Below are 26,827 nucleotides of genomic sequence, written 5' to 3' on the forward strand. Positions count from 1 at the left end.
ATTTTGACCTGAAGATAGGGGTAGAATAGCAGCAGTTCGCATACAATAGCTTTCCGCGTTCACAATACCTAGTCTCGTCGATGTGCGTGCTCGACCCTGCAGCGTTGTCATTTACATGGTCCATGCGTTTATTCGCCCGATTTTTCAGGGATCATCGTTCGTGGGCCCTAGTATAGATTTATTTATAAACACCTGTGGCACTACATTTTACAATAAAAAACTAATATTTTCGGTTCATTTCAGAAACTACCAGACCGTACGTATCTCGGTTAATAATTTGTTTTCCTTCGAAAAAATAAAATGGGAGCGGAGATTTTGAAACACTGCAAACGAGATGCGGGGTGAATTAGTAGTTTCACCGTCGATATACGTTACAAGACTACCTTACTTAGTACTTACTATGTACTTACTAAGATACGTTACTTAGTCCTTACTACGTACTTACTAAGATACGTTACTTAGTCCTTACTGCGTACTTACTAAGATACGTTACTTAGTCCTTACTGCGTACTTACTAAGATACGTTACTTAGTCCTTACTATGTACTTACTAAGATACGTTACTTAGTCCTTACTGCGTACTTACTAAGATACGTTACTTAGTCCTTACTACGTACTTACTAAGATACGTTACTTAGTCCTTACTGCGTACTTACTAAGATACGTTACTTAGTCAATGACTTATAATTCATTAGTTTCCCTGGACAGGCACTTTAGATGGATATGCCAAAAATATAAGTTCGCTTTTGCAAAATGAAGTCCACTTTACAGCATACTCGAATTTCTACCATGCAGGAGAACGACATAGCTCGTTTTACGATCAAACGGGTGCAGGAGAGGGAGTGACTGTTTACGTGCCAAAAGTCCTTACTGACTTTATATGACCTTATTTATGCTTGTAGGAGGGACCGTGAGTCAATGAACTGAAATCATGTTGAGTCTCACGGATCGAATGTTCAGTGTTCTAATTCAACAAAACTGTTTAATTTTTCCACCCGTGTCGCACAGTATGTCACATCAAACTTTTGGTGCATAATCTCGGCTGAATATTATTCGGATATGACTCGACAGAAACTGAGGTGTAGGTTTTGTTTGATTAAGTCAAAATTTTGCTCTGACGAGCTTAGCAGTTTTGTTTCAGATACTTAGGAGTTTGATTTCACAAACTGACTTTAGTTTCAGATACTGAACAGTCTGACTTGATTAAATGATCTTTGTTGGTTCAATGGAACACTGGAATTTTACAGTTTTTCTGTCGAAAAATTTAAATTGTAGACGCTAATTATAATTTTTTTGATTGCCATTATTTTTCGAGGCACTTGCTGAAGGATCCAAGAAGCTCGGTCTTTGTGTATACATTTTTATTAGGTTTAGAGATATTTCCAGAATTTTGAGGATGGTCCTCTTTAATTAGGATCTCTTTCTTCTCACTTAATTTGAATGGAATTGTGGAAGATCGATTGTGTCGTCTCAAGGACAGTTCAAGTATTATGTACAGAATTTGGGTCGATTTCTTGAAATCTTGACCCTTTTTTCCCTTATAAAGTACTTGCAAAAAACTTCAAGCATCCCTCTCTCCCCCTTCCAGTTGAATTAAGTAAGACTGGCGAGAACATTATTAACTATATTATTCTATCTCTTCTCCTCTCTTACTAATGATTACTACATATATTGTGGTATCTCTTCTCCTCTCTCACTAATAATTATTAAATATTTTCACAATTTTTCCCCACACTTTTCAGAAAATAACGGAAAAGGCCAAACAAATAGCATTTTTTTTTTGCAGTTTCTTTGTTACACTTACAGAATTTTCCTGTTGTGAGAACAGAACTTCGGTCGTGGGAACAGAGTACTCTGTTCTCATAACGGAAGCTTCTGTGACTGTTACAAAAGAAATGCAGGAGCCCTGTGAACAGAAGTGTTTTTTTCAATGCAGCTTGCGTAATACTTGACCGGACCATGGACTTTACGTGTGAGACTCTCTGATTCCAAATTCTCCATCAAGCACCCGGAAATTTTGAAAAAAAAGAATAAAATGAAAGTCATGATAAAGTAAGGACTCTTGTGCTTGAACGACATCGAGAATAAAATGGGCCACTCACAGCCTCAATTTCACTCGTCGCCATAAAAAACGAGTCCGCTCCCAGCAAACCGCTGACCTCCTACCCAATGAGAATCTTCTCCGTCTCCAACAGTTGCGGAGATCTCTGCAATAAATATAGGAATCATGTTCACAACCAAGGTTCAAGGTGACTAAATAGTTGCACCGGAAAAATGATCTTGCTGATATGACATTTAAGGTGATTCGATGGACGCCATATTTTGTGTCAGAACGGCATGCGATATATCGCATCAATTGGTTCCATTTGTTCAGCTACTCGTCATTTTTCTCCAATTTTGAGATCGCAATTCTGTTGTCAGGAGACTAAAGCACTCACTTACCAATTTTAACAAAGAAAGTCAACGTAATATAGGCCTGGTTTTTTTAGGGAGAAAACATCGCATTTGATACTGATATCGAATCTGCACTCGAATGATATTTTCTCTCTAAAAAAACCACGCCTTTATTACGTTGAATTTATTTGTAAAAACTGGTAAGTGAGTGCTTTAGTCTCCTGACAACAGAATTTCGATCTCAAAATTGGAGAAAAATGACGAGTAGCTGAAAAATGGAACCAATTGATGCGATATATCGCATGCCGAAAATATGGCGTCCATCGAATCACCTTGAATTGTTGAAAAAAGTGTCCGACATGTTTCAATGTAGATTTTACGAGGGAAAAATGCTAATTCAACAATGCCCGTGGTTAAATAACATGTCTTTATTAAAAAATCTACATTGAAATGTGTCGGACACTTTTTTGAATACAAAATTGTTAAATCAGCAATTTCATTTTTTCTCGTTTGTTGTGTGCATCATCTAGTTTATTTTTTTAATTGTTACTGTATTTCCGACTGAAAATGACTCAGTTGTGAGGCGAAACGTCTCGGTTTTTATTAATTGTTTTAACAAAACTGATAATGATAATTGTGAAAATACTTGTTAATACTTCATTCCGGAAATAGTTTCGGAACTTCTCGTCGTGTGATTCGATTTCTATGCAAAATTTTGAAGAGAAACCATGTGACGTTTATCTCTAGTTCAGACCTTGTCTGGTGGCCCATTTTGTTTTCTTGGTCTATAATTGTTCTCCATGGTCTTCAGCTTCTTAAGAAAATCTTTCCGAGGCCTGTCTGCGACCGGTGAGTGTTCACTCGCCGAAAAAATTCGGCGGTTTTCCTCATTGCAAGCGTGATGCCAAACTCCAAAAATCACAATCAGATCTAAACAAACAATCTTCACGAAACACATCTGCTTCGAACGTGAGCGCCATGCCCGCCGCCGAAACAATGACTTATCATCTTCGAGCCCTGATTCCTATCTTCCGGACGGTAAACAATCTTTACCTTGACGTAACTTTTCCAAAATTCCATCTTCGAGGATCGAAAGTTCGACCTCTATAAAAGCTGAACATTCGATCTGGAAAAGCATCACTCGCTTCTAGCTCTTCAATCAGCAACACCACCTCATCTCTCCAAAATGGCTTTCGTCGCTGTCGTCGCCGCCCTGGCCGTCCTCAACCTCGCCGCCGCCAACCCGGTGCCCGTCTACTCCAAGGTGTCCTGCCCGAAGCCGCCCCTACCGGAGATCAAACCCGTCGTCATCAAGTCCGTGCTGCCTGCCCCCGCTAACATCATGTACAAGGAGCCTGGAGTGATCGCCCACGAATCTGTCCCCTACGAGATCAACTACTTCGGCAAGCCCTACATCATCAAGCACAAGCAGTCCGCCGCCCTCAACGTCTACTCCCAGAAACCGGTTGTTGTCGACGAGTACGCCGCCCCCGCTTTCAACGAAGCAATCGCCCCTGCCGCCGTCATCGTCGAAGAGGTCTGCCCCCCTGCACCTTGCGCCGAGCCCGCTTACCCGAAACCATGCTACTAGAAAGTGCCTGATTTGTACTGGTTACACATTGGTGCCTGAAACAGCTTGTTCCTGGTTTAAATGACTTAATAAAATTGAGTCTAACCATATTTGAGTGATTTTTGCTTCAATTTATCCCATACCTACTATTATCCGGTCTATAAAGGCAATATTATGATAATGCATTTTGAAATATTTACTGACATAAAATCTGCAGCCGTCAAATATTTCCGAAATTGAATTTAAAGTAAGATCAATGCACAATAGCATTAGGAATGGTCTGTCTGCTCGTTAACTAACTTAAAAAGTTACGGTAAATAATTTCAAGAATCCCCGATTAAAGAGCAGTGGAAATTGAGTGGTAAAAAATAAGTATAAAATAACCCCCAATCAATTCCTGCGACTACTCCTAGCTTTGCATTTGCAACAGGTTCTTAAGAAGCCTCATATCTCTGTCAGTGAATCCTTACGAATGTTTACATTGATTCGTCATTGCACAAAGTACAAAATACAGTAAAAAAGATCTATGATTTTGAGAACAATTTAATGAGGGTGCAAACCTACCTTAAATTCTACAAGATTCAAAAATTATTCTGTCTTAAAAACTGGAAAAAAGTCTCTTGGATCCAGAGTGCCGACTCATCAAAAAATTGACAAGGAAAAATAATCTTGATTCAATCGGATTTTTTCTGGAATTAAAAGGAAATCCGCTTTGATTAGGAGGCTTGACTCTCAATTCAGGCACAAACCTGATTTAATCAAGAGTATTTTTTCTAGTCAAATGTTATGAGAGTCAGGACTCTGGATCCAAAAGACTTATTTCCCAGTTTATCGTGTATTTTTTGTAGCGGCAAAGCGTTGTAATCCTTTGTAAAGATGAATTATCAGCATTATAAAACTAAACTTTACTTGAGGTTGGTGGAAAATGTCTATTACATTATGCTATTTTCGAGGCTATTTTAAAAATCTCTTATTCACAGTGTTACTCATATCGGGGTCGCCTCTGGAAAGACTCTGATTGCGGCCTTAACTTTGACCCTGTCTTGAGGCTCATTTGGACTTCATTTTGATAAAAAGAAGTACAATTTCTGCCTCATCCATAAAACCACTTTATGTGCACTGAGCAGCTAATGGTACGTACGTTGTTTTTTTTTCTGAGCCAGAAATTGCAGTTCTTAATCGCAAAATGAACTCAATTTACACGGAGAAAATAACTTCGTGCGTGGGACCCGAAGTTTAGGTCATTATGTACCTTTGAAGTTTTTGGATTGAGCATCTGAACACTTCAGGTCCAGCTCCTGAGGTTTGGATCACACATCTTAAACTTCAGTTCTTACATCTAAAGTACTTATTCGGTTTTCACATCCGAAAAACTTAGGTTCTCACATCCGAAAAACTTCGGTTCTCACATCTGAAGCACTTCAGATGTAAGTGCTGAAGTTTCAGATTTGTGATCCGAACCTCGACAGCTATACCTAAAGTGTTCAGATGCTCAATCCGAAAACTTCAGAGATCCATATGACCTAAACTTCGGATCCCATGCACGAGGTTTTTTTCTCCGTGTGTCTTGAAGCTCATTTGGACTTCATTTTGATAAAAAGAACTAGAATTTCTGTCTCGTCCATAAAACCATTAATGTGCACTGGGAAGCTAATGGTACATACGTTGCTTTATTTCTGAGCCAGAAATTGCAGTTTCTAATCGCAAAATGAACTCCATTTAGGGTTGATAATGGCCTTTAGTAAGATCAAAAGATAGAAGCAGAGTGACAACAGGGCTGCAAACTGTGACAACTGTTGCGGTTCGAGTATAAATGGTCAGGTTAACACCCCTCCGATTTTGCAATGATTTATCATTCAGCGCTATTAGTCGCGACGGATCGAGCATTTGGGAATTCACCCAGTTCTCAAAGCCACAGTGCTCATGAATATGCTGCTTAAGGTCTGAGCGTACAGTAACTACTCAACGCTTATAAGAAACTATTGCAGCTGAAATTCGAACTTGGAAGGGTTTTATGGTTTTCTCCAGGAAAGCTTCCAGTTAAACCGTACTCCAGGATACAAATAAAGCACCAGACTTTGTGAGTACAAATTAAAGTTCAAACTTTTCCATCACTCTTCATGCAGAGCACGGTGAATGTTCAGATGATTTATCTTAAAAAAAAATAGAGGACTATTTGAATAAACAAATGGACAAGGTGCAAAAAGAATCAGAATTTCAAGTGAAACACAATGTATACGACCAAAACTACTAAGAGTAACTTTTAAGCAAGATATCAACGTTTTTAATGCAAGAAATCAAACTTCTCTCTCATAAAAAACATAAATCTGCAAGAGTTTAATCGCACTCTAAACGTTAAAATAACTGTCTTTGCAGTCGAAAAATATGATGACATTAAACTTGACCCTTTAGCTTAGCTGCAGCACGTTGCACTTACACTTTGAAAAACGCAGGCTTGAAATGAAGCATTGCTCAATGATAAGCTTTCCAAACCAGTCAGATTGCGCGATTCGATTCAAGTAGACGGGTGTTTTAGTATTTGAGAGCGGGGAATTCAAATTTTCCGTAACCACTGCAAAATTAAGCCTTCTTAATCTTGGTTGGGATTCGACTCGGTAATTTTCTTCGCGCAAATTGTATTTTACGTGAAATTTCAAAGAGGGAACATGTCAGAGTGATGAATAAATTCATACCTCAAAATTTAAAAAAGTTGACACATTCACGTGCATGGAAAATTTTTAGAATATGGACGCGTTTTGCCCGTGCAGGGCGAACATCATCAGCGGCATTCCTGAGCGTCCCTTCGGAGTTCGGTCTGAATGGACGAAACGCGTCCGTATTTTAAAGATACGACGTGAGTGTTTTAAATTTTTTACATTTTAATAAAGTTTGTGTGGGAGGGGGGGGGGGGGGTTCCTAATATTGTTATTCAAAGGTGTACCTTGTCTGGTAGTCCATTGTGAATATATTTGGATCGCATCTAGCCAAAAGAAACTGGCGCAATTACAGTGTTGTAAAAACGTTGCTACTTTACAATTATCTGAAAAATCTTCCAGAATAGCAAATAGTTTTTACTTTACACCAACGAATTGTTAATTTTAAAGGAAAATAATTGTGTAAATTTTAATACCGTACACATATTAAGTACTAGCCGTTCTGGGCGCGCTTCGCGCGCCCGTCACGCCTAGCCGGGGGCCACGCCCCCTGGACCCCGGTCACTCGCTGCGCGAGTGACATTCGGCTCGCTTCGCGAGCCGATTTTGTAGTAGTTGCAAATTTTTTATCACTATATTTTGAAGATTTCATAGAAAACATTATGAAATTCTCATTCCACAATTAACTTGTAGAATAATAATGGCAGGGCAAGAAATAGACTATATCTTATGGACGGTTCCCACTTAGTAAAACAGCCAACACCACGAGAAGGTGAGGAACCATTGTTAGCCACTTTTTTACTTTTCTGAAAAAATTTACTGAAATTTTAGTTGCGTCCCTTAAAAGGAAACACGGAGAAAAAATTTTGTGCATGGAACCCGGAGCTGAGATCATATGGATCTCTGAAGTTTTCGGATCACGCATCCGAAAAGTTAAGGTCCATCTGCCGAAGTTCGGGTCAGACAATTGAAGTAGTTCGGTATATACCGAAGGTTTCAGGTCACACATCTGAAGTACTCGGTGCATACCGAAGTGTTTCAGATTTCTGACCCGAATTTTGGCAGCTGGACCTCAAGTTTTAAGAGATTCATATGATCTCAACGTCGGGTCCCATGCACGAAGTTTTTTCTCCGTGTGAGTATTAATATAAATTTCAACACAGTCAAACACAGTAGAGAACCAAGGAAATCACAGTAGAACAGAGAAAAAATACCGTCGAATAAATAAAGAAAACTATTATCGAAGAAATTCTAATTACTTGGAAAGTAATTCGCTGGCGTAGGTAATCAATGCGTAGCTGCGTAGGAGCATGAGCGAGATTTATCATCAACTGACCGCTGGCCGGTAGGTACCTGGGTGGGCGAGCGACAATACGTAAGCGGTGGCATATGGTTCGATTGACAGAGGAGTGGGGAACGGTCAGACGTAGGGGAAAGGTTCAGGCTGAACCGTTCAGCACAGCGCAGCGTCAGTCACCGGGTGGGGAAGAGAGTCCGGGAGGGGACACTTCCCCTCGAGTGAAATAGAAAAAGGCAGAATCCTTCGAAGTTTATATTAATGATTTTTAAAGGAAAAGAAAAAGTTGCACGATTTTGAAAACCCTGCATGTAATTGCGGTGGTTTCTTTTTGCTAAATGGACCGCGTTAAACAGAAAGGAACCAAGCCACATGAGCTATTGCCAAATTCAAAGGGGCAATTAAATGCTGTGGATTCCTCTGAAAATTTTAAGGAATTTGCCTTGTGTTGTGGAGAAAATTCACTGAAATTTGCACAAAAATCCGCACAACCGTTTTCATGTAAAAAATTAAACTGCCCAATTGAATTTGGCAATAGCTGATGTGGCTTGGTTCCTTTCTGTTTAACGCGGTCCAAATGTGATCCATTGAAGTGTCTTCCATTTTTTTATGCTAAGTTGGCAATCATGACGGGGAAGATGCTGACAAACAGTAAACACGACTTTCCAACTGCAAAATACACGGAAATGACCCCGGCAACATCTCTAAAAACACGACGAACTGGAAAAGCCCCGTCGTGGGACAGCGCTCACGTGTGGCAAGTAAACTTTGTCATCAAAAGTTCGCGTAAAGTTGGGCGGGAATCCGTCGAAGAGACTTTCATGGATGTCGGAGCGGAGGATTCACAGAAATTTCTGCCGTAGTTCAAAATGGAGTACGGGACTTTTTACCGAAATTTGGTGACGGTTTGTTGCTTTCAGTACTTAGGAACGAAGGTTTTTTTTTGTAAAAAATTGAAACATTGAGATATGGCTCGTCCCTGATAAGTTTTCTTTTTTGGAGCATCGGCTTGCAATTTGTGTTTACGCTTGAAGCAGAGAATCCTTATACTTATTTGAAAGAGCCAAGAAAGAGGAAAAAGAAAGGTCGTGGTGACTGGACTGTCTGGCTATATCTACGTGATCCTCAGAAATGTATAGCCTCCCAGACGAAAGAACTTAACTCCATTCAGAGTTTCCAAAGATAACTTAAATAATCCAACTTTTTACAAGAATATGACTGCAGGGTTCCGATTCAAACTTTTGCTGCCTTTGAAGTGTAATCAGAATGAGTCTCACAATAGTCAGTTTGAGTCCAACAATAACAACGGTGGGGCTCTTAAAGTCCTTCTTTTAATTTCTTGTTTTGCCGGCTGAAAATGCGGGTGTGATCCCTGCGAAACGTCCCGGGCTTTTTACTTTATTTTATGTGTTTCTTTTTATTATTTGCGGCCTTAGTCCCGTTTTAAGTTAATTCTTTGTAAATGTTTCGGGCCGATTAAGTTATTTTTCTATCATGTAATCAGAAAGGATGAGTGAAATTTTCAGTTAAAAACGCCTGAAGATATCCAAGTGGATGTAAAATATGCGAGTGGAAACTTTGCAGTGAGTACATACTTACTGCAACTGTAGGTTCTTCAAGAATAGCACGAATGCTGTGTAGAATTAGGGCTCATATTTTTCCAAGAACTAAATTGTACGCACATCACATCTCCGTGAGGTAACTTAAAGTTCACGTTACTTCATGTTATACGTTACTTTACGTTATACGTTACTTTACATTATACGTTACTTTAGGTTGTACGTTACTTTACGGTATTCGTTACGTTTGATGAAAAAATCTGTCAAGTAAACCGTGTTTCTCCTCAGAGACAGCTGATACAATTCAATCATGAATTTCTTCATTCTCAGACGTGGAATAACGGAGAAAAAAAGTTCAACTTACCGATAAATAAATAAGGAGGCCCCAATCAGCACCACTACAGCGAAACTTAAAACCATCGTTATGATTGCATAGATTGGAAAAGCTGAAACACAAATCACACGGTTGGTAATTATTTGGCTCAGAAAGCATGGGACAAAATGGGTTGAGCATAATTATTCCAGTCACGCACTGAAAGAATCATAAAATCACCATCGCATTATTCTGAAACTTAGGAGACCATCCGAATACCAAGCTTTTGCGTTTATTCAATCTTCCGTACGGGAGACACCACGTACCTCCATTTGTGACATTGTACACTTTCAGTCATACTTTATGTTTACTTTATACTTTTCTTTTAAACGAGTCAAAGTATTTTCTTAAAAACTCCTTTGATTTTTCTTTTCTATTAGTAAATTTTCTGTATATTAAAGCTATAATGTTAACTGGTTCTTTTCGTAGAATTTTTATTTTTTTATTTTTTTATTTTTTTTTTAAAGGAATTTTATTAAAATAAAGCGTAACTACTACAAGCATTTCCTTGCATCTATCTACATGGTTTAAAATTAAAACTAAACGAATTGCATTTTTACAAGGTAACGTTAGATAATACGATGATTAAAATAAAATATGAGCGGAGATTTTGAAAAGCCGCAATAGAGCTGCATGATGTCGCTCTTTAGCCCTCGATATACAGCCCTTAATGAGTTTGTTGCTGATATTATTAAGTTGTAATGAAACTAAAACTGAGGCAGGAAAAGGATGCAAAGATGAAAGGCAACGATGGATCAGCAATACTTTAACGACCTCAGTGCAAGCGTTTATGGGGCATAAACTGTGAGTAAATAACCGGCCACAATGTTTGCACTTTGAATTTGAACGATAAGGCCATGCGGATTATTAACATTCATTTGAATATCATGATCATCGGTGACCATCAGTGGCGTGGCGTGAATTGCGATGTATCGATTGTTATGCCATTTAAACCTATGGTAAAGAATCGATTATTAAGGTGTTCGCTGCGAACACCTTGTTCATCGATCCTTTTCCATTGATTTAAGTGGTATAACAATCGATATATCGCAAAACACGCCGCGCCACTGGTGGCCATTCATCTGTTTCTACGTCACAACTGCTGCTTTGTGTCACGAACTCAGCGCAAAGTAAGCATTTCGATAGCACTGTCTGTAAACATGTTTTCCGGATGCAGGATTCCAACATTTCCGAGAACGTGACAGCCATCCGATCCTCACCAGTGGCGTGGCGCGCTTTGCGATATATCGATTGATCTGCCATTTAAACCTACGGCGAGGAATCGATGAAAAGGGTGTATGCAACGAACACCTTGAAATCGATTCCCTACAATAGCTCCAAATCGGAAAATATCGATTCTCGATCATTCACGCCACGCTACTGATTCTCACCCTCAATGTTTCAACTCGGAGGATTTCGGTATACCGCATGTGGATGCATTTGACCAGAATCCCAACTGAATTACATCTTGTCTAATTTCATATCATATTATACTTTTTGTACGTACAAAAAAAAAAAAAAAAAAAAAAAAAAAAAATGCTGCACAATGCTTTAGTATTCAACGAGAATCCGTCTCATTAGATATACATCACCGAAGCAATCCAGATTCAATCCTGGTGGCTGCCGCGTAAATTTTAACAAGGTCCCCGATTTTTAACACAAAATTTCGGTTCAAAGAAAAACCTAACACAAAAAAATTAACCAACAGTTTGTGTTAATCCGTGTTTCAATCCCCATATTAACACAAAATTTTGGATACTTTTCCTCACTTTGTGATCTCTATATGCTGGCTGAACTGCCGCAGCGGCGAAGCAGGAATGATCAATTTTCGATAGTTCCCCATTTGAAGCTATGGCAAAGAATCGATGTTTAAGGTGCGCGTTGCGAACACCCTGCTCATCAACCCATTTCCATAGATTTAAATGACAGATTGATCGATACATCGCAAAGCATGCCGTGCCACTGAACTGCCGTCGCAGTTAACTTTAAATCGTAGGAATACAAATATTTTTAATTTTCTATGGTGTCAGTTTGGGCACGTATTGGGTTATGATACATTTAGTTAATAGAATTAGACCGGATCCTTGCATCTGCTTATCCACCTCTTTTCCATTGATTTAAATGACAGATTGTCGTCGCGAAGCATGCCACACCACTGAATTGCTGTCGCAATTAACTTTACAACGTAGGAATAAAAACCAATTTTCCGAGGTGTAAGTTTTGGCACGAATTGGTATCAATACATTAAGTTACTAAAATAAGACCGGATCCTTGCACCTGCTTAACGACCCTTTCCCATAGATTTACATTAAAAATTAATCGATATATCGCAAAGCCTGCCACGCCACTGAACTTCTGTCGCGGTTAACGTTACATCGTAGGAATAAAAACTAATTTTCCGAGGTGTAAATTTTGGCACGTATTAGGTTTGGATACATTAAGTTAATAGAATTAGACCGGATCCTTAACCCCTTCAAATCTGAGAGAATCGTGGGTTTATTGTTTTGGTTCACCCATGCGACTGAGCCATCAAGACATGATTCCATGATATTCGCCGCCGCAGCTCGAGCACCCCCATAAACCCTACCTCGGAGTGGTGGGGTTTGCAAATAACCCCATCTTATATCCCGGCGAAAATTGGGATCGGCGCCAACGCAACCCTCCATCAAAACAGCGCATCGACAGGGGTGTTGCCGCACAGTGGAGAGAGTCAATCAGAGAGATCGGACATGCAATTCTTGAATAAAACTGCAAATGTTGTTGATTTCGTCACATTTGAATTATCAAGGGGTGTTTCTGAAAGTGAATTTCACGAGGAGACCAATGGCACCAATTTCAGAACCTCAAAATTTTGTATGAACGGATTTATAGGCGTTTAAAGTTTCCAAATTTTGTCAGACCTTTCCCATTAACTTGTTCCACTGAGCGGTGCAGCTAGGGTGTAGCTTAATTTTGAAAAGTGGCATTTTCAACTCAGCCCTCGGCTAAATTTGGGCTATGAGGTCTAAAAAGTAACCTCTCCAAAGGAGAAAAAAAATTAAAGAATTTTCACTTAAACCGGAAATTTTGATGTTAATTCCGTCACATTTTAAATTTCAAAGGGTGCTCTCAAAAGAAAATTTTACGAAGAAACCAATGGAACCACTTTTAAAACATCTAAGTTTTGTATAAACGGAGTTACAAGCGTTTAAAGTTTCCAAATCATGTCCGACCTCTCCTACTGACTTGGTCCATTGAGTATCGCGATTAGGGTGTAGCTTCTCCAAAGGAGATAAAAATTTAACATTTTTTGACTCAAACAGCAGATTTTGATGTTCATTCCGTCACATTTTAAACTTCAAGTGGTGCTTTCAAAAGAAAGTTTCACTATGGAACCAATGGAGCCACTATTAGAACCTCAAAGTTTTGTATAAACGGAGTTATGGGCGTTTAAAGTTTCTAAATCATGTCCGACCTCTCCTACTGACTTGGTCCATTGAGTATCGCGATTAGGGTGTAGCTTCTCCAAAGGAGATAAAAATTTAACATTTTTTGACTCAAACAGCAGATTTTGATGTTAATTCCGTCACATTTTAAACTTCAAGTGGTGCTTTCAAAAGAAAGTTTCACTATGGAACCAATGGAGCCACTCTTAGAACCTCAAAGTTTTGTATAAACGGAGTTATGGGCGTTTAAAGTTTCTAAATCATGTCCGACCTCTCCTATTGACTTGGTCCGCTGAGTGGCGCGGTTAGGGTGTAGCTCCTTCAAAAGAGAAAAAAAATATTCAAACATTTTGACTTAAACCGAAAATTTGTATGTTAATTCCGTCACATATGACATTTCAAGTGGTGCTTTCAAAAGAAAGTTTCACTATGGAACCAATGGAGCCACTCTTAGAACCTCAAAGTTTTGTATAAACGGAGTTATGGGCGTTTAAAGTTTCTAAATCATGTCCGACCTCTCCTATTGACTTGGTCCGCTGAGTGGCGCGGTTAGGGTGTAGCTCCTTCAAAAGAGAAAAAAAATATTCAAACATTTTGACTTAAACCGAAAATTTGTATGTTAATTCCGTCACATATGACATTTCAAGTGGTGCTTTCAAAAGAAAGTTTCACTATGGAACCAATGGAGCCACTCTTAGAACCTCAAAGTTTTGTATAAACGGAGTTATGGGCGTTTAAAGTTTCTAAATCATGTCCGACCTCTCCTATTGACTTGGTCCGCTGAGTGGCGCGGTTAGGGTGTAGCTCCTTCAAAAGAGAAAAAAAATATTCAAACATTTTGACTTAAACCGAAAATTTGTATGTTAATTCCGTCACATATGACATTTCAAGTGGTGCTTTCAAAAGAAAGTTTCACTATGGAACCAATGGAGCCACTCTTAGAACCTCAAAGTTTTGTATAAACGGAGTTATGAGCGTTCAAAGTTTCCAAATCATGTCCGACCTCTCCTATTGACTTGGTCCACTGAGTGGCGCGGTTAGGGTGTAGAAAATCAAACATTTTGACTTAAACCGAAAATTTGTATGTTAATTCCGTCACATATGACATTTCAAGTGGTGCTTTCAAAAGAAAGTTTCACTATGGAACCAATGGAACCACTCCTAGAATCTCAAAGTTATAAACGGAGTTTTAAAGCTGTAAAATTTTTAAATTATATCCGACCTCTCCTGTCGACTCGATCCACTGTGCGACGGTGGGGGTTGCGCGGTTCCCGCGGGGGCGGCGGGGGGAGGGGAGGGAACGCGGACCCAATTTACGGGAGCATATTTCATGGGCCATCGAGAGCGGAGGGCCCGGGATCCGAGATCGGAATCGGCGAATGCATTTCACCTCGGCGCTCGCGGAGCCGGAAACGGAAATGAGCATAATAGCTCCAGCTCAGCGGAGGAAGTTTTATTCCGCTCGTCACTTGCGTCGATAGTGTGAGCGTCTCCGGTCGCGGCTGCCACGTCTGGAGGGGAAAAACCCACAAATCTGATATGCTGAATCGACGATTGCAATATAGATGCAAAAATGAAATGGACCGCTAGACAAGGTACGAATTTAAGCAATCTGATACATGTTCCTTGACCACAATTTCACGTAGAAAACGATACACACAACAAAAATCACTGAAACTAGCACCTAACGAAGATATTAACGTGTTTATTTCACATTGGTTATGAGGAATTTGAACTGCCCGCTCACAAGAAACTCAAAGCTCTACGTGAGTCAAATCGCGCACTACAACGGTTTCATCAAGCTTTCTCAATCGAGCAATGCTCATTTCCCACCATGTGTAGCTCAAAATATAAGCAATTTGCTATAGCTGAGCCAAAGTGTCAAGATCGAGGTTGCCAGATTTTTATATCGCAGAGACTGTCATGATACCGTTTAGCGCGCGATGTGAATCACGTAAAGCATTGAGTTTTCATGAGCGGGTGGTTTCAATTCATTAAATATCTTCGTAAAGAGTTAATTGGACGGAGTTAAACTGAAAGGAACCAAGCCACATCGAGATCGAACCGAGAAAAAGAGGTTTAAAGTTTGGCTCCTGCATAAGACTCAATGTAAAAGATAAACCTCAAGTTCAATTTCTGCAAAATTTGCTCCAACAAAAACTTTGAATTTTTGGCGATAGATAGTAGAGCAGTGGTTGAGTTCAAAACCACTCATAACTCAATTTTTTCCAAAATGTGGGTTGGTTCCTTTCTGCTTAACTCAGTCCAATTGCGGTAAAGTTTGTTGTGCGCATCGTATTCTACGTGAATTTTATTTACGAAACATGTATCAGAATGCTGAAATTCGTACCTTGTCTAGTGGTCCATTGTGGGAAAACGGAATTTAATGGCGTCTGGTGCCGCCCCTAAATTACGTAACGCTCTGGGGGAGGGGGTCTAAGAGAGCGTTAAATATCGAGGATAATTTTTGAGGCTTAACTTTTTCATCACACTTTTCCAGGTCCAGGACTGGCTAAAAGAAATACATTTCGAGGTCGAAAATTCGTCGCACATTCATTTGGATGTGTTTGAAAAGTTTTGGTTATAGGAATAATATGAGGGATGGAATAACGGGAATAACTGAGGGTTTGAAGGGGAGTTGATAGGATTGAGGGTGAAAATAGGATTAACTTGGAATAATATCTTTAACTTCTGAACTGAACCTGGAGCTCCAAATTATGTGCAACGCCTCGGAGAAAATTTAGAGCGGGGCGAGACTCGAACTCTTGACACATGTTTTGGAGCCGAAGAGTGAGCTTTGCATATTTCTCGATTTGGCCCGGCTTCTGTTTACCAGATATGTGCTCCTCCAACTGCCACCGAGCTGCTGTCTCCTGTTTCTTCAGGCTTGTGAGAACTTTCCATAAAGTTGTTGAGTTGTTTTTCCTTCGGTCTCGAAACCGGTCCCTTTCCCACTTATTTTGTTTAGAAGATGGCGCGCGACGTTTTCCTTTGAGACCCATTCTGCTAAAGAAGAACGCTGTAAGTACCTTCAGACGTTGCCAAATTTCCTTCACTAAAAACCGAATTTACTGGGAAACTTGTGAATATTTTTTTTCAAATTTTTCAGACACTTTTGCACGCAATTCAATCTAAAAATCTGAAAAATTCGAGGAAAAATATGCATGAATGTCGTCAAAAATACATATGTTATCAAGGGAAATTTGGCAACTCTCGAATGATCATACGGCGTTTTTCCTTAGCACGGCAGCATATTAGCAATACACGCGGTGAGATGTTGCATGATCCTCGACAACAGCCAATCCCCCCTCTAACTAACTTTAAATCCGTCACTATGGGTAATTTGGTCATAGCTTCCCTAATAACTGTTCATTTTAGAAACCAAGGATATTCTTATGCTGAGTTCACTCAGAATTCTCTTCTCAAGGTGATTTCATGGCCACCATACGTACTTTGAATCAACCTTGAGACGTGTGTGCACTTACTGTGATTTCCTCTGAAACGCCGCTCGGGGTGGACCGAGTCCATAGGATAGAAGTCGGACTTGACATGGAAACTTTGAAAGCTTATATTTTCAAAAATAAGAAACAAAAAAGTTCGAGAATGGCTCCAGAGGTTTTACGTGAAATTTCCTTTCAGAAACACCCCTTGAAATTGAATTTGTAACGAAATAAACATGAAATTTTGAAATTGTATCCAAAAATTCCATGTCCGACCTCTTCTATTAGCTTGTTCCACTGTGCGCCGTCTTAGATTTTGTTTTTGCATCAACGGCACAATATAGCTGTTTACGCTGAATTAGTCGGTTACATTAAGTTAGATTAAACGAATTTCGCGAAATTGAAAGAATTTTGGAAACGCCTCATTTTTGGAATTTTCTGATAATGCCCATGGCAAAAAGGGAAAACCTCACAGCTTGAAAAATGAGGGACGAAAAAGAAAAGAAGAAAAAAAAACACGGATAACTAAACTATTTTATCGATGTAAACCGGTCAACACTGTGTTGTAGTTAAGCCAATCAAGGATTTGGTTAATAAAGTGAAATTCAAGCGATCGAGCCCCGCTAAGGGTGGGGTTATGGGGTTTTATGACTGCGTGAAACATCATTAAACAGCGGAATAAAGTGATTGCGGTGCAGCAATGAGGAAAGTGTGAAATGAGTTGATGAGACAGTTGGGAACTAGAGGATGCGACCGCATTTTGATGCAGGAAGTTGCTCCCCAAAAACGCAAAACTCGATCCGTTTCATAACCTCTCTTCTCGCGGTAATCCGCGAGAAAGTTTGGTGCATTCAAATTGTATCTTTAATGAGTCTGTTGCGCGTGGCGTGCTTTGCGATTTATCGATTGATCGGTCGTTTAAACCTATGGAAAAGTATCGATGAACACGGTGTTCGCAGCGAACACCTTAACAATCGATTATTTACCATAGCTGCTAATGGGGAAATATCGATAGATCACTAAGTACGGCACAACACTGGATAAAATCGCACGAAAATAACGTTGAGCACGTCAACGTTAATCTGAAATCCATTCCTTAACGCGCAATCTGTCTAGTTCGTAACACGCTTTAACACCAATATTTAAAAAAACACACATTATATTATTATTCTCCTTTGATAAATTGATACATATTTTTTCCCATCAATTTAAATGAGAAAAATCAATGCAGAGTGTGCAAACATTCAAACTCATGAGTTAAAAAACGCTGACTATGCGAGTATAAATATTGAAGCCTAACAGAGCGGAGCGGCGCGCGGCGTGCTGCCAGCGCGAGAGACTCACTGGTGCCTACAAACCTAAGTGGATACTTCACGCATTGCACAATGCTTGAAGTATCCACTTAGGTTTGTAGGCGCCAATGCGCGTTGCGCGCTTGTACGCGGACTTGTACGCTTGTACTTTGTTACGCGGACGTAAATTACTGGAAAAAACAGGTGCGCGGACAAAAAATCGTTGTCGAAATGTCCTATAACCAGGTTGGGTCTCTCATCGGTCAAACCTGATAGCCGACCACCAAGAAAAACTTCCTGTATACGCGGTAAATTTGAAAGAGCGTGTTTCAAACTCCGTGGATTGCCCACTGAGGAATGAAGTACAGACTTTTTTGATGTGTGAAACATGACTTTCGAGTGAATTCACCTTTGGAAAGTATTTTCAATTGGCTGTATCTCTTGCGTGCAACAGACCCATTGTGAGATAGTAAAATACTTAATTCCACGTAAAAAAGTTTTAATGTTTTCTATAGCCGTGTAGTTGCAGAGAACAGTGTTTGAAGAGCTTTGTCGAGGAAGAAATATCCATGCTCAAAATGGTAGAGGGTAAAAACTTTTTTTTCAAGCTATTAAAAAGGACTTGGCGTCACTTAATAGAAAATGAATTGCACCAACCAATGCAACCAAGATCAACTCTATAGCTGCCTTAGTTCAAAAGTTACCGCACTAGTCTCAGTTCTTTTATGGGACATTCCTTCAGTTTTATCAAAACAAGGGCTTGTGCCCTGTTGATGCTATATGCGTCCTTACTGTTCATGTTAGTAACAATGAATATTAGGTAGAGTTTTCGAAATGAAGTTAGTAAAAACAAAGAAAGTTACTCACATCGGCAGAGACTCCCATCAAATCCACACTTGGGAGTGTCCGGAGGAGGTGATGTTCTTCCACCAGGCCAATGGATTTTGGCTCCACTTAAATATTCGACTTTGCTTGTTTTCCCGAAGTAATAAGCCACCACCTGAAACCAACAATTCAACAAGCTCATCAGTTTTTATTTTATTTTTTTATTTTTATTTTTTATTTTTACTGTTTCTTAATGTCTCTTACAAGGTGGAATGGGGCCGGACAGCTGCTCCACCCTAAATTGGAAGAAAATAATTTTTATAAAGGTACCGGCCGTTCTGGACGCGCTTCGCGTGACCGTCACGGGTAGTCAACGGGCTGGACCCCCTGGTCCCCCTTGTTAAAAACATTGCAAAATGAGCATATAAAACCCTTTGTTTGAATGTTATTGAAATGATTTGAAAATGTTATTGAAATGATTTGAAAATGACTTCACAACTACATTATTCTTTTCATGTCTTTTGACGCTTGAAAATGTTTTAAAAGTAATCAATGAATTGACTTTGAAATGTTTCAAAAACACCTAGACGTCTCCATAACTTACCTTCTTAACACTTTTAGAGAGAGTCCTTTTAAAGATATTTTAGTTATTGTTCCTTTTTCAGGAGCATTTCCGAAACATGTTTTTGTTTTCAAAATACTTTAAAAACACCTTTTAAGCGTTATGTACGGATACAGTGCCAGGTACCTCCTCCCATCACATTTTTATTCACGGATGGTTGATCTCGGCTCACAATTATGCGAAATTGAAAAACCGTGTATGATAAAACGAAGTTGCGGATTTTCTCTTTCGCACCTAGTGAGGCAAAAAGAGGTGAAAAAAATATACGATTGTGAAGTTTTCACAAAGAATGGATTTTTCAGCGAGAACACATCTGTTTAATGGGTGAGTGCGGGCGCAAAGAGCTGAGACAGACGAGTTGCTGATCGCGTGAAGAGAAGACCTGCCAATAAAATTGCGTCTGTACCACACTCAGCGCTTTTATAACGACCGCCCGACTGTGGCAATATCCTCGCGTCCTGATATCCATCGTTTCAGTAATGGAGAATCGACGAAATTGATATTTAACGGTAGGATGAAGACTTATTTATGTTGAGCGCGCAAAACAATTGCATTTTTTTAAAGAGTTTATTATATTGTAGCCTTCCTAGGAGGAAATATATAAAATTATCTTAATGTAATACAATTATCTTAATGTATCGCATGTGGAATCTTTGGCACGCTTGCATATCTTACGTTTTCAGTATACGACAAATACTTATAAAGGTCAATCGATATCTATAGATTTTCTTCTTTTTTTCAGTTAAAAAATAAAGTTCTCTGTAGCGGTGAAACTATTTCTACGGGGAAAGTGATTTTTCTGAGGAAAAAAAAATATATTTCTCTAAGGGGGAAAAAAAATTTCTACGGGTGAAAAATAAGTCCTATTTATATCTTTGTTTTGTTTTTCTTAAGAAATAGTTTTTTTCTTTCGGTAAATATATTTTTATTTCTCAGGGTTACGGAAATGACGCCATAGATATCTGTAGAAAAATATACCTTTTTTTCACAAGATAGTAGTGAGCGCTGCTCCCTCGCAGAAAAATTGGGATTCACAGCGTTTTGTCTTAAAAATCGTTAATTTTCCGCACTCACCTATCTTTGCTAACCGTGTCGGGGATGCGGAGAGTTTTTAGCCTTTCCATTTTTAAAGTGGCCTTTCCATCTTAACAACACATTTTTCATCAGAAATTTCAAGAAGTTGACTTTCTAACAGCTAGTGTATGTATAAATTGCCGCGATTGTACGAAAAACACGTGGTTTTTACAGCCGTCTTTCAAAAAAATATATAAATAAATAAGTCAATAAATAAATAGATAAGCACAATTTTGTCAGTTTTCCCATTTAAAAAACCCCGTTATTTTTAGACGCGACCAATCGCAACTCACCCGGTTGCGTGGTCGAGAAGTTTTTGTACACCTGAACCCTGGTATTATTCAAGTAGGACGAATTTTGCGATCTTAACAAAATCACTCAGTTTATTTAGATTAAAGTGGTCGAATTTTGAAGGAGACTCGATTTCGGGTGCTTAGAGTCCACTACTACGTTCGGTAGTAACTGATGTGGTCAAGTCCTCCCATTACCCCGATTAGCTCATTCGTCCATCACATCATCATGAGATTCGTCCTCAAGTTGGATCCGATAAGATATTGCACCCGCCTCAGCCGAAATCAACGTAATTTCAGCCATGCAACTATTCGTGGTCCCGTGTGAGCGTTTAGTATACCCTCTTATTTGAAGGCGTTTCTTGGGATCGGCGGGATTTTGAAGATCAATTATTTTCGTTAGTGTCGATTCTGCTTTGTTTGGCAACATGACCAATTGACCACAGAGTATTCTTTGTGGTTCTTAAAAAAATGGCATATGTTTGACTTCGGGAATATGTCCTTTCTCTCTTCAGCATCCGTCACCGTCTACGGAACAAGGATCTGATTCAAAAAATTTAGTTTCACTTTCATACAAATAAGACGAGTTTTGCTTTTGCTGTTTCGGCCGGTGACTTCATCTGAAAAATATTATAAGAATTTCGAGGGAAACTTGATTTCGAAAATTTGAGAGTTCCGGCTCTCTTGGCTATCCTGCCGTGCTAAGGAAGAACGCCGTATGAGTCTTCAGGCATTGCCATATTTTCTTGAATAAAACATAATTTATTTAGGAAAATTGTAAATATTCTTCCTCAATTTTTTCAGACAATTTTGTTCGCAATTTTATCTGAAACGTCTGTAAATTTTAAAGACAAAAACGCATAATTTTCTTCAAAAATACATGTTTTATCCGGGGCAATTTTTCAACTCTCGAATGTTCATACGACGTTTTTCCTTAGCGTGGCAGTCTCACGGCAGTGCAGTGGCCACGTGGCGTTTGCTTTTTGCGCCCTACCGCCGCTTCATCTGAGGGAAGCAACAGTTTGATACCACCACGTTGTTGAGAACCGAGAAAGCAGCCCTGTTTATTGCATATCCTCACGGGGCTTAACTAGAGCACGTGAACGGTAAATGTAGTAGAGCCGCCCTGCCCTGTTAAGGAGGAACGCCGTATGAGCCTTCAGACGTTGCCAAATTTCCTTCACTAAAAACCGAATCTACTGGGAAAATTGTGAATATTTTTTTTTCAAAATTTTCAGACACTTTTATACGCATTTCAATCTAAAATATCTGAAAATTTTAAGGAAAAATATGCATAAATGTCATAAAAAAACATGTTTTATCAAGGGAAATTCGGCAACTCTCGAATGTTCATACGGCGTTTTTCCTTAGCACGGCAGGAGAGCCGCGGCGCTGTGTCGCTCGGTCTTACCTCACAGCGAGAGGTAAGAGCTTTCGGTGTTTCAAACCACCAACACCAAGCAAGGTCCCGTTTATGATGATCCACTTTTATACCCGGGCGTCACCCCGCTGGGTTTCACGCCCTTTTGGCAGTTTATGGCGTCGTTATGCCATAAGATCGCCGCCGATCCCGCCAAATTCCCACGGAAATTTGGCCGCTTGCCTTTAATTCGCGCGCGGATGATAAAGGATTTTCCCGATGCTTGCAACCCCGGCGGCTCGCTTGTTGAATCGATATCGAATCGGTTATCGATTATCGATTTATCGATCGATAGATAACATTGCCAAGATAGGTGTTTATCGATCGAGTTGATTCGATAACGATTCGAGTATCGACCCGCTGGTGTGGAGCTTGGGAAGCGCGAATATTTATGAGCGCAACAGTAGGCTGAGCCCTGAGTTTAAAGGTTGTTTTTCAGGAATGAGGAAATAAAATCTGCGGGGGAAAATATACTGCTTTTTGAGCTGCTTTCATTTTTTTATTGGGCTTTGTTCGACATCAGAAAAGGAAAACTGGCGAAGCCCGTTATTTATGAATTCGCAGTTTGAATACGCTATAAAACATTGCTTTTGTGAAAATATAGGGGGGAAAGTTTTTCGTTTCAGGACGTTTCGAAATTCCTACCACGTTCCGCTTGAATGAAACTAGTGGTAATTAGATTAAATTTTGCAGTAAGGAGACACCGTCTCTTGTTCTCCCATAAAAAGACGTAACTGCATCGGGAAACCAATGACATTTATGTTGTTTCTAAAATGAGCTAGAAATAATGGTTCCCTCTCGCAAAACACTGGAAAAAAGTCGCTTGGATCTAGAGTCCAGACTTTTAAAAACATTTACAAGAAAAAGTACTCATGATTCAATCGGACTTTTTGTTTGAATAAAAAGGAAATCCGTTTAAATCAAGAGGCTCGGCTCTTCGATTCAAGGTACAATCTGATTGAATCAAGAGTATTAATTCTTGTCAATATTATTAAGAGTCTGAACTCCAGATCCAAGCGACTTTTTTTCCAGTGAATGCAATCCAATTAATCCGAGACTTTTCGATTGATATTTCTTCACCAACCTGAAAGTCGGGTCTAATAAATGTCATTCCACTTTTTAAATAAAGTTTTAGCGGTAACTTTAAAGCACTGCGAGTATGATTATAGAAATTGTAAGGTGCATATATAGATTTTATTCTCATCCACTATATCGGTATAATACCTGTAGTGAGAAAATGGAGACATCATTTTACACAAGGTGGATCTGCCTTTTTGGTCAATAAATTCAAAGTAAAAAAGCTAATAAATGTGTTACGTCTCTTTCTTTAAAAATGTTTATTATTTTCACCCCCTCAACTTCTCAAACACACCCTTTCTTTAAATAAAGACCGAACGTGTGGAAATCCCTGTCTTTTCACGCAAACTAAGCCATTTTTCACTGCATAGCTTCATCTTATTTTTTTCTTTTAACAGAAGGTTCACTCAAAATTGAAAAGGATTTAACTTTTAGGTAAAGGCTTTCCTTCATTTTAAGAGCCTCCCAAGAATTCAGAACAGCAATTCGTCTTATCTTTTCTCAGCGACTTTAATAATCCGAGCAGATTGGTTTTTATCCCCCCACAATGAGGCTGAGGAATGCTGGCGAGGCAGTCACTTCATCCCTTTGCCGCGCGCTGTCATAACTCAAACATCTCACCTGGCATCCCCTCTATCTACCCTTCACGAACCAAAACAATCTACCGAGGTCTTTGTTTTGATTTCTCAGCTTCTGTAGTAGCAGGAAGCAGTCTCTTTCCCGAAGTGGATTCCGATCTTGCTATTGCTGAACCCCTTATAAATAACTAATTGGAACCATTAACTAACGCTATTATGACATTTAACACGTCCATTAATTATTTCTCCCGCTGGAGAGAACAAAAGCAAATCGACCGGATTTCGCGCCGATTATTTATTGAATGCCCGTTTTGTAGGAGGAATCGGACTGTGCTGAAAATCTGTGTGCGCAATCGGTCTGCTGCAAGCGTTCCATAAACAAAGAAAAAGAACTGTCTCTCAAGACAAAATAAAATAACAACTTCATTCATCGCTCGGTCTCGCAATAACAACGAATTCACGACTCCTTTTTAGTGTTTTGTTTTTTATTCAAGTTCAAAATGAAATTGTAAAATTATCTCGGAACCAGTGCTCGCAACTCATCAGTTTTAGGAGTCATGTGGCTCATCAAGCTCGATTTTTAGGGGCCATGAAAGATTTTTTAGGGGCCAGATTGACTTTTTGCCTCTATATCACGGCGCATTTAGTGAAAAGTTAGACGCAAGATGTTTTGGTCACAGAACTAGTAACAATAACTTGGGGGAAATTTCAAAAATTCATCATAAAGAAAAATTCGGATTTTTGGGGGAAATTTTTTGGGGCCACGTTGGCGCAGAGCCTTCATTTTTTAGGCGCCATGGCCGATTTCTTAGGCGCATTTGACGCGTTGGTGCCTATGAGTTTCAAACACTGTTCGAAACGTCCCGAAGTTTTTGATCTTCCAATTTTTATATGTTGCAGCCTTTCCCCAGTTGTGACAAAGTCAGGATCAGAATTGAATTTCTCAAGACTGTGGAATATTCCAAGCTTCCATATTTTCACGCGCCCGCCGGGCGGTTTTCCACATTTTTCTCATCGGTTTTCTACAAAATTTCCCGTTAATCTAAAAAAAATGTCATTTTCCTCGCTGCGTATCATTTTCGCCCACTTTACTCGAGCTTGCCATTTCTCCGCTTTTCATTTCCGCCCACTTCTATTTTCGCACATCATCGCTGTGGCCTATGGCAACAGCGCCTTGGACACTGGAAAATTAAATATAATCGGATTTTTATTATTTTTACAAAAATCTCAACGATTTGATGTGATTCTATGTTACTAATGTAAAAATGCCGGGCGATTTTAAAATTATATAAATGCCGAATGGTGTGAAAAAATACGGAATTAAATTGAAAAGTAGGCGGAAATGAAAAGTGGGAGAAACGATAAAATCAAGTAAATGGGTGGGAATGAGACGCAGTCATTTTCTTCTATTTTCCTTGGTTTTCGACCTTTAACACTTCAAAATGTTCCACATTGGATCTAGAGTCCAGACTCTTAATAACATCGACAAGAAAAAGTGCTCTTGATTCAATCAGAATCTAGCTTAAATCAAGAACCAAGCCTCTTAATTTAAGCGGATTTCGTTTTGATTCAAGCAAAAATCCGATTGCATCAAGAGTATTTTTTCTTGTCAATGTTTACAAGAGTCGCGACTCTAGATCCAATGTGTTTTTTTTCCAGTGCACATTTTTGGGCTTTTCCAAATTTTCACGATCGGGTATTTTCTGCACTCTTGGAATTTCTTTAATCATTTTTCACTGAAATTAATTTACTTCCCCTTACTATGAGAGGAACACCTGACTCTCATTCGAAATTCAACCGCGCGACGATTCGGAGCAATTTTCGCGGGAGTTTCGTTGAGCTGACCGAGCGCGGGTACAAACGGGGGGGGGGGATTCGTCGTGATTTATCCCCGATCAGAGGCGAGTTGTAAAAGGCGTCCTTTGATCCCGCGGCAAAAATTGATGGGACGGAAAGGAGCCGCTCGCGATCACTCGCATTCTTTCACTCTTGATTGATTTCGTGTTGCTCCTCTAACAAGCTCGCCCGGTTCCCGTTGCCGATTTTAAGGTGATTTAACGGTTGCCATTTTTTGCGTCAGAGCGGCATGCGATACATCGCATCGATTCGTTACATTTTTTCAGCTACTCGTCATTTTTCTCCAATTTTGAGATCGCAATTCTGTTGTCAGGAGACTAAAGCACTCACTTACCAATTTTGACAAAGAAATTCAACGTAATAAAGGCGTGGTTTTTTCAGAGAGAAAACATAGCATTCGATACTGATATCGAAACTGCACTCGAATGCGATATTCCCCCTCAAAAAAAACCATGCCTGTAATACATTGAATTAATTTGTGAAAATTTGTAAGTGAAATATTCAGTCTCCTGACAGTAGAATTGCGATCTCAAAATTCGAGAAAAATGACGAGTGGCTATAAAAATATTACGAATTGATGCGATATATCGCACGTTGCTCTGACACGAAAAATGGCAACCCTCGAATCACCTTAAGGTGATTCGATGGATGCCATATTTTGTGTCAGAACGGCATGCGATATATCGCATCAATTGGTTCCATTTTTCCAGCTACTCGTCATTTTTCTCAAATTTTGAGATCGCAATTCTGTTGTCAGGAGACTAAAGCACTCACTTACCAATTTTGACAAAGAAATTCAACGTAATAAAGGCGTGGTTTTTTCAGAGAGAAAACATCGCATTCGATACTGATATCGAAACTGCACTCGAATGCGATATTTTCTCTCTGAAAAAACCACGCCTTTATAATGTTGAATTTCTTTGTTAAAATTGGTAAGTGAGTGTTTTAGTCTCCTGGCAACAGAATGGCGATCTCAAAATGGAGAAAAATGACGAGTAGCTGAAAAAATGGAACCAATTGATGCGATATATCGCATGCCTTTCTGATACAAAATATGGCGTCCATCGAATCACCTTAAGGT

At 39.4% G+C, this 26,827-nt stretch overlaps 1 protein-coding gene across 4 annotated transcripts in view; it reads right to left on the reverse strand.

Annotated features, from left to right (window-relative positions):
• Positions 1–26,827, reverse strand: part of LOC109044685 (atrial natriuretic peptide receptor 1) — a 589,109-nt gene that overhangs the window by 137,956 nt on the left and 424,326 nt on the right. For all 4 annotated transcript variants that reach the window (XM_072305169.1, XM_072305168.1, XM_072305171.1 and 1 more), the window contains 2 exons: positions 18,871–19,003; positions 9,838–9,919 (listed from right to left, as the gene is read on the reverse strand). In XM_072305169.1, the coding sequence (XP_072161270.1) occupies positions 9,838–9,919; positions 18,871–19,003 (215 nt within the window). The remainder of the gene's footprint in view (positions 1–9,837; positions 9,920–18,870; positions 19,004–26,827) is intronic.

This window comes from Bemisia tabaci, chromosome 10, assembly GCF_918797505.1.
Source record: "Bemisia tabaci chromosome 10, PGI_BMITA_v3".
In the NCBI taxonomy this organism is placed as follows: domain Eukaryota; kingdom Metazoa; phylum Arthropoda; class Insecta; order Hemiptera; family Aleyrodidae; genus Bemisia; species Bemisia tabaci.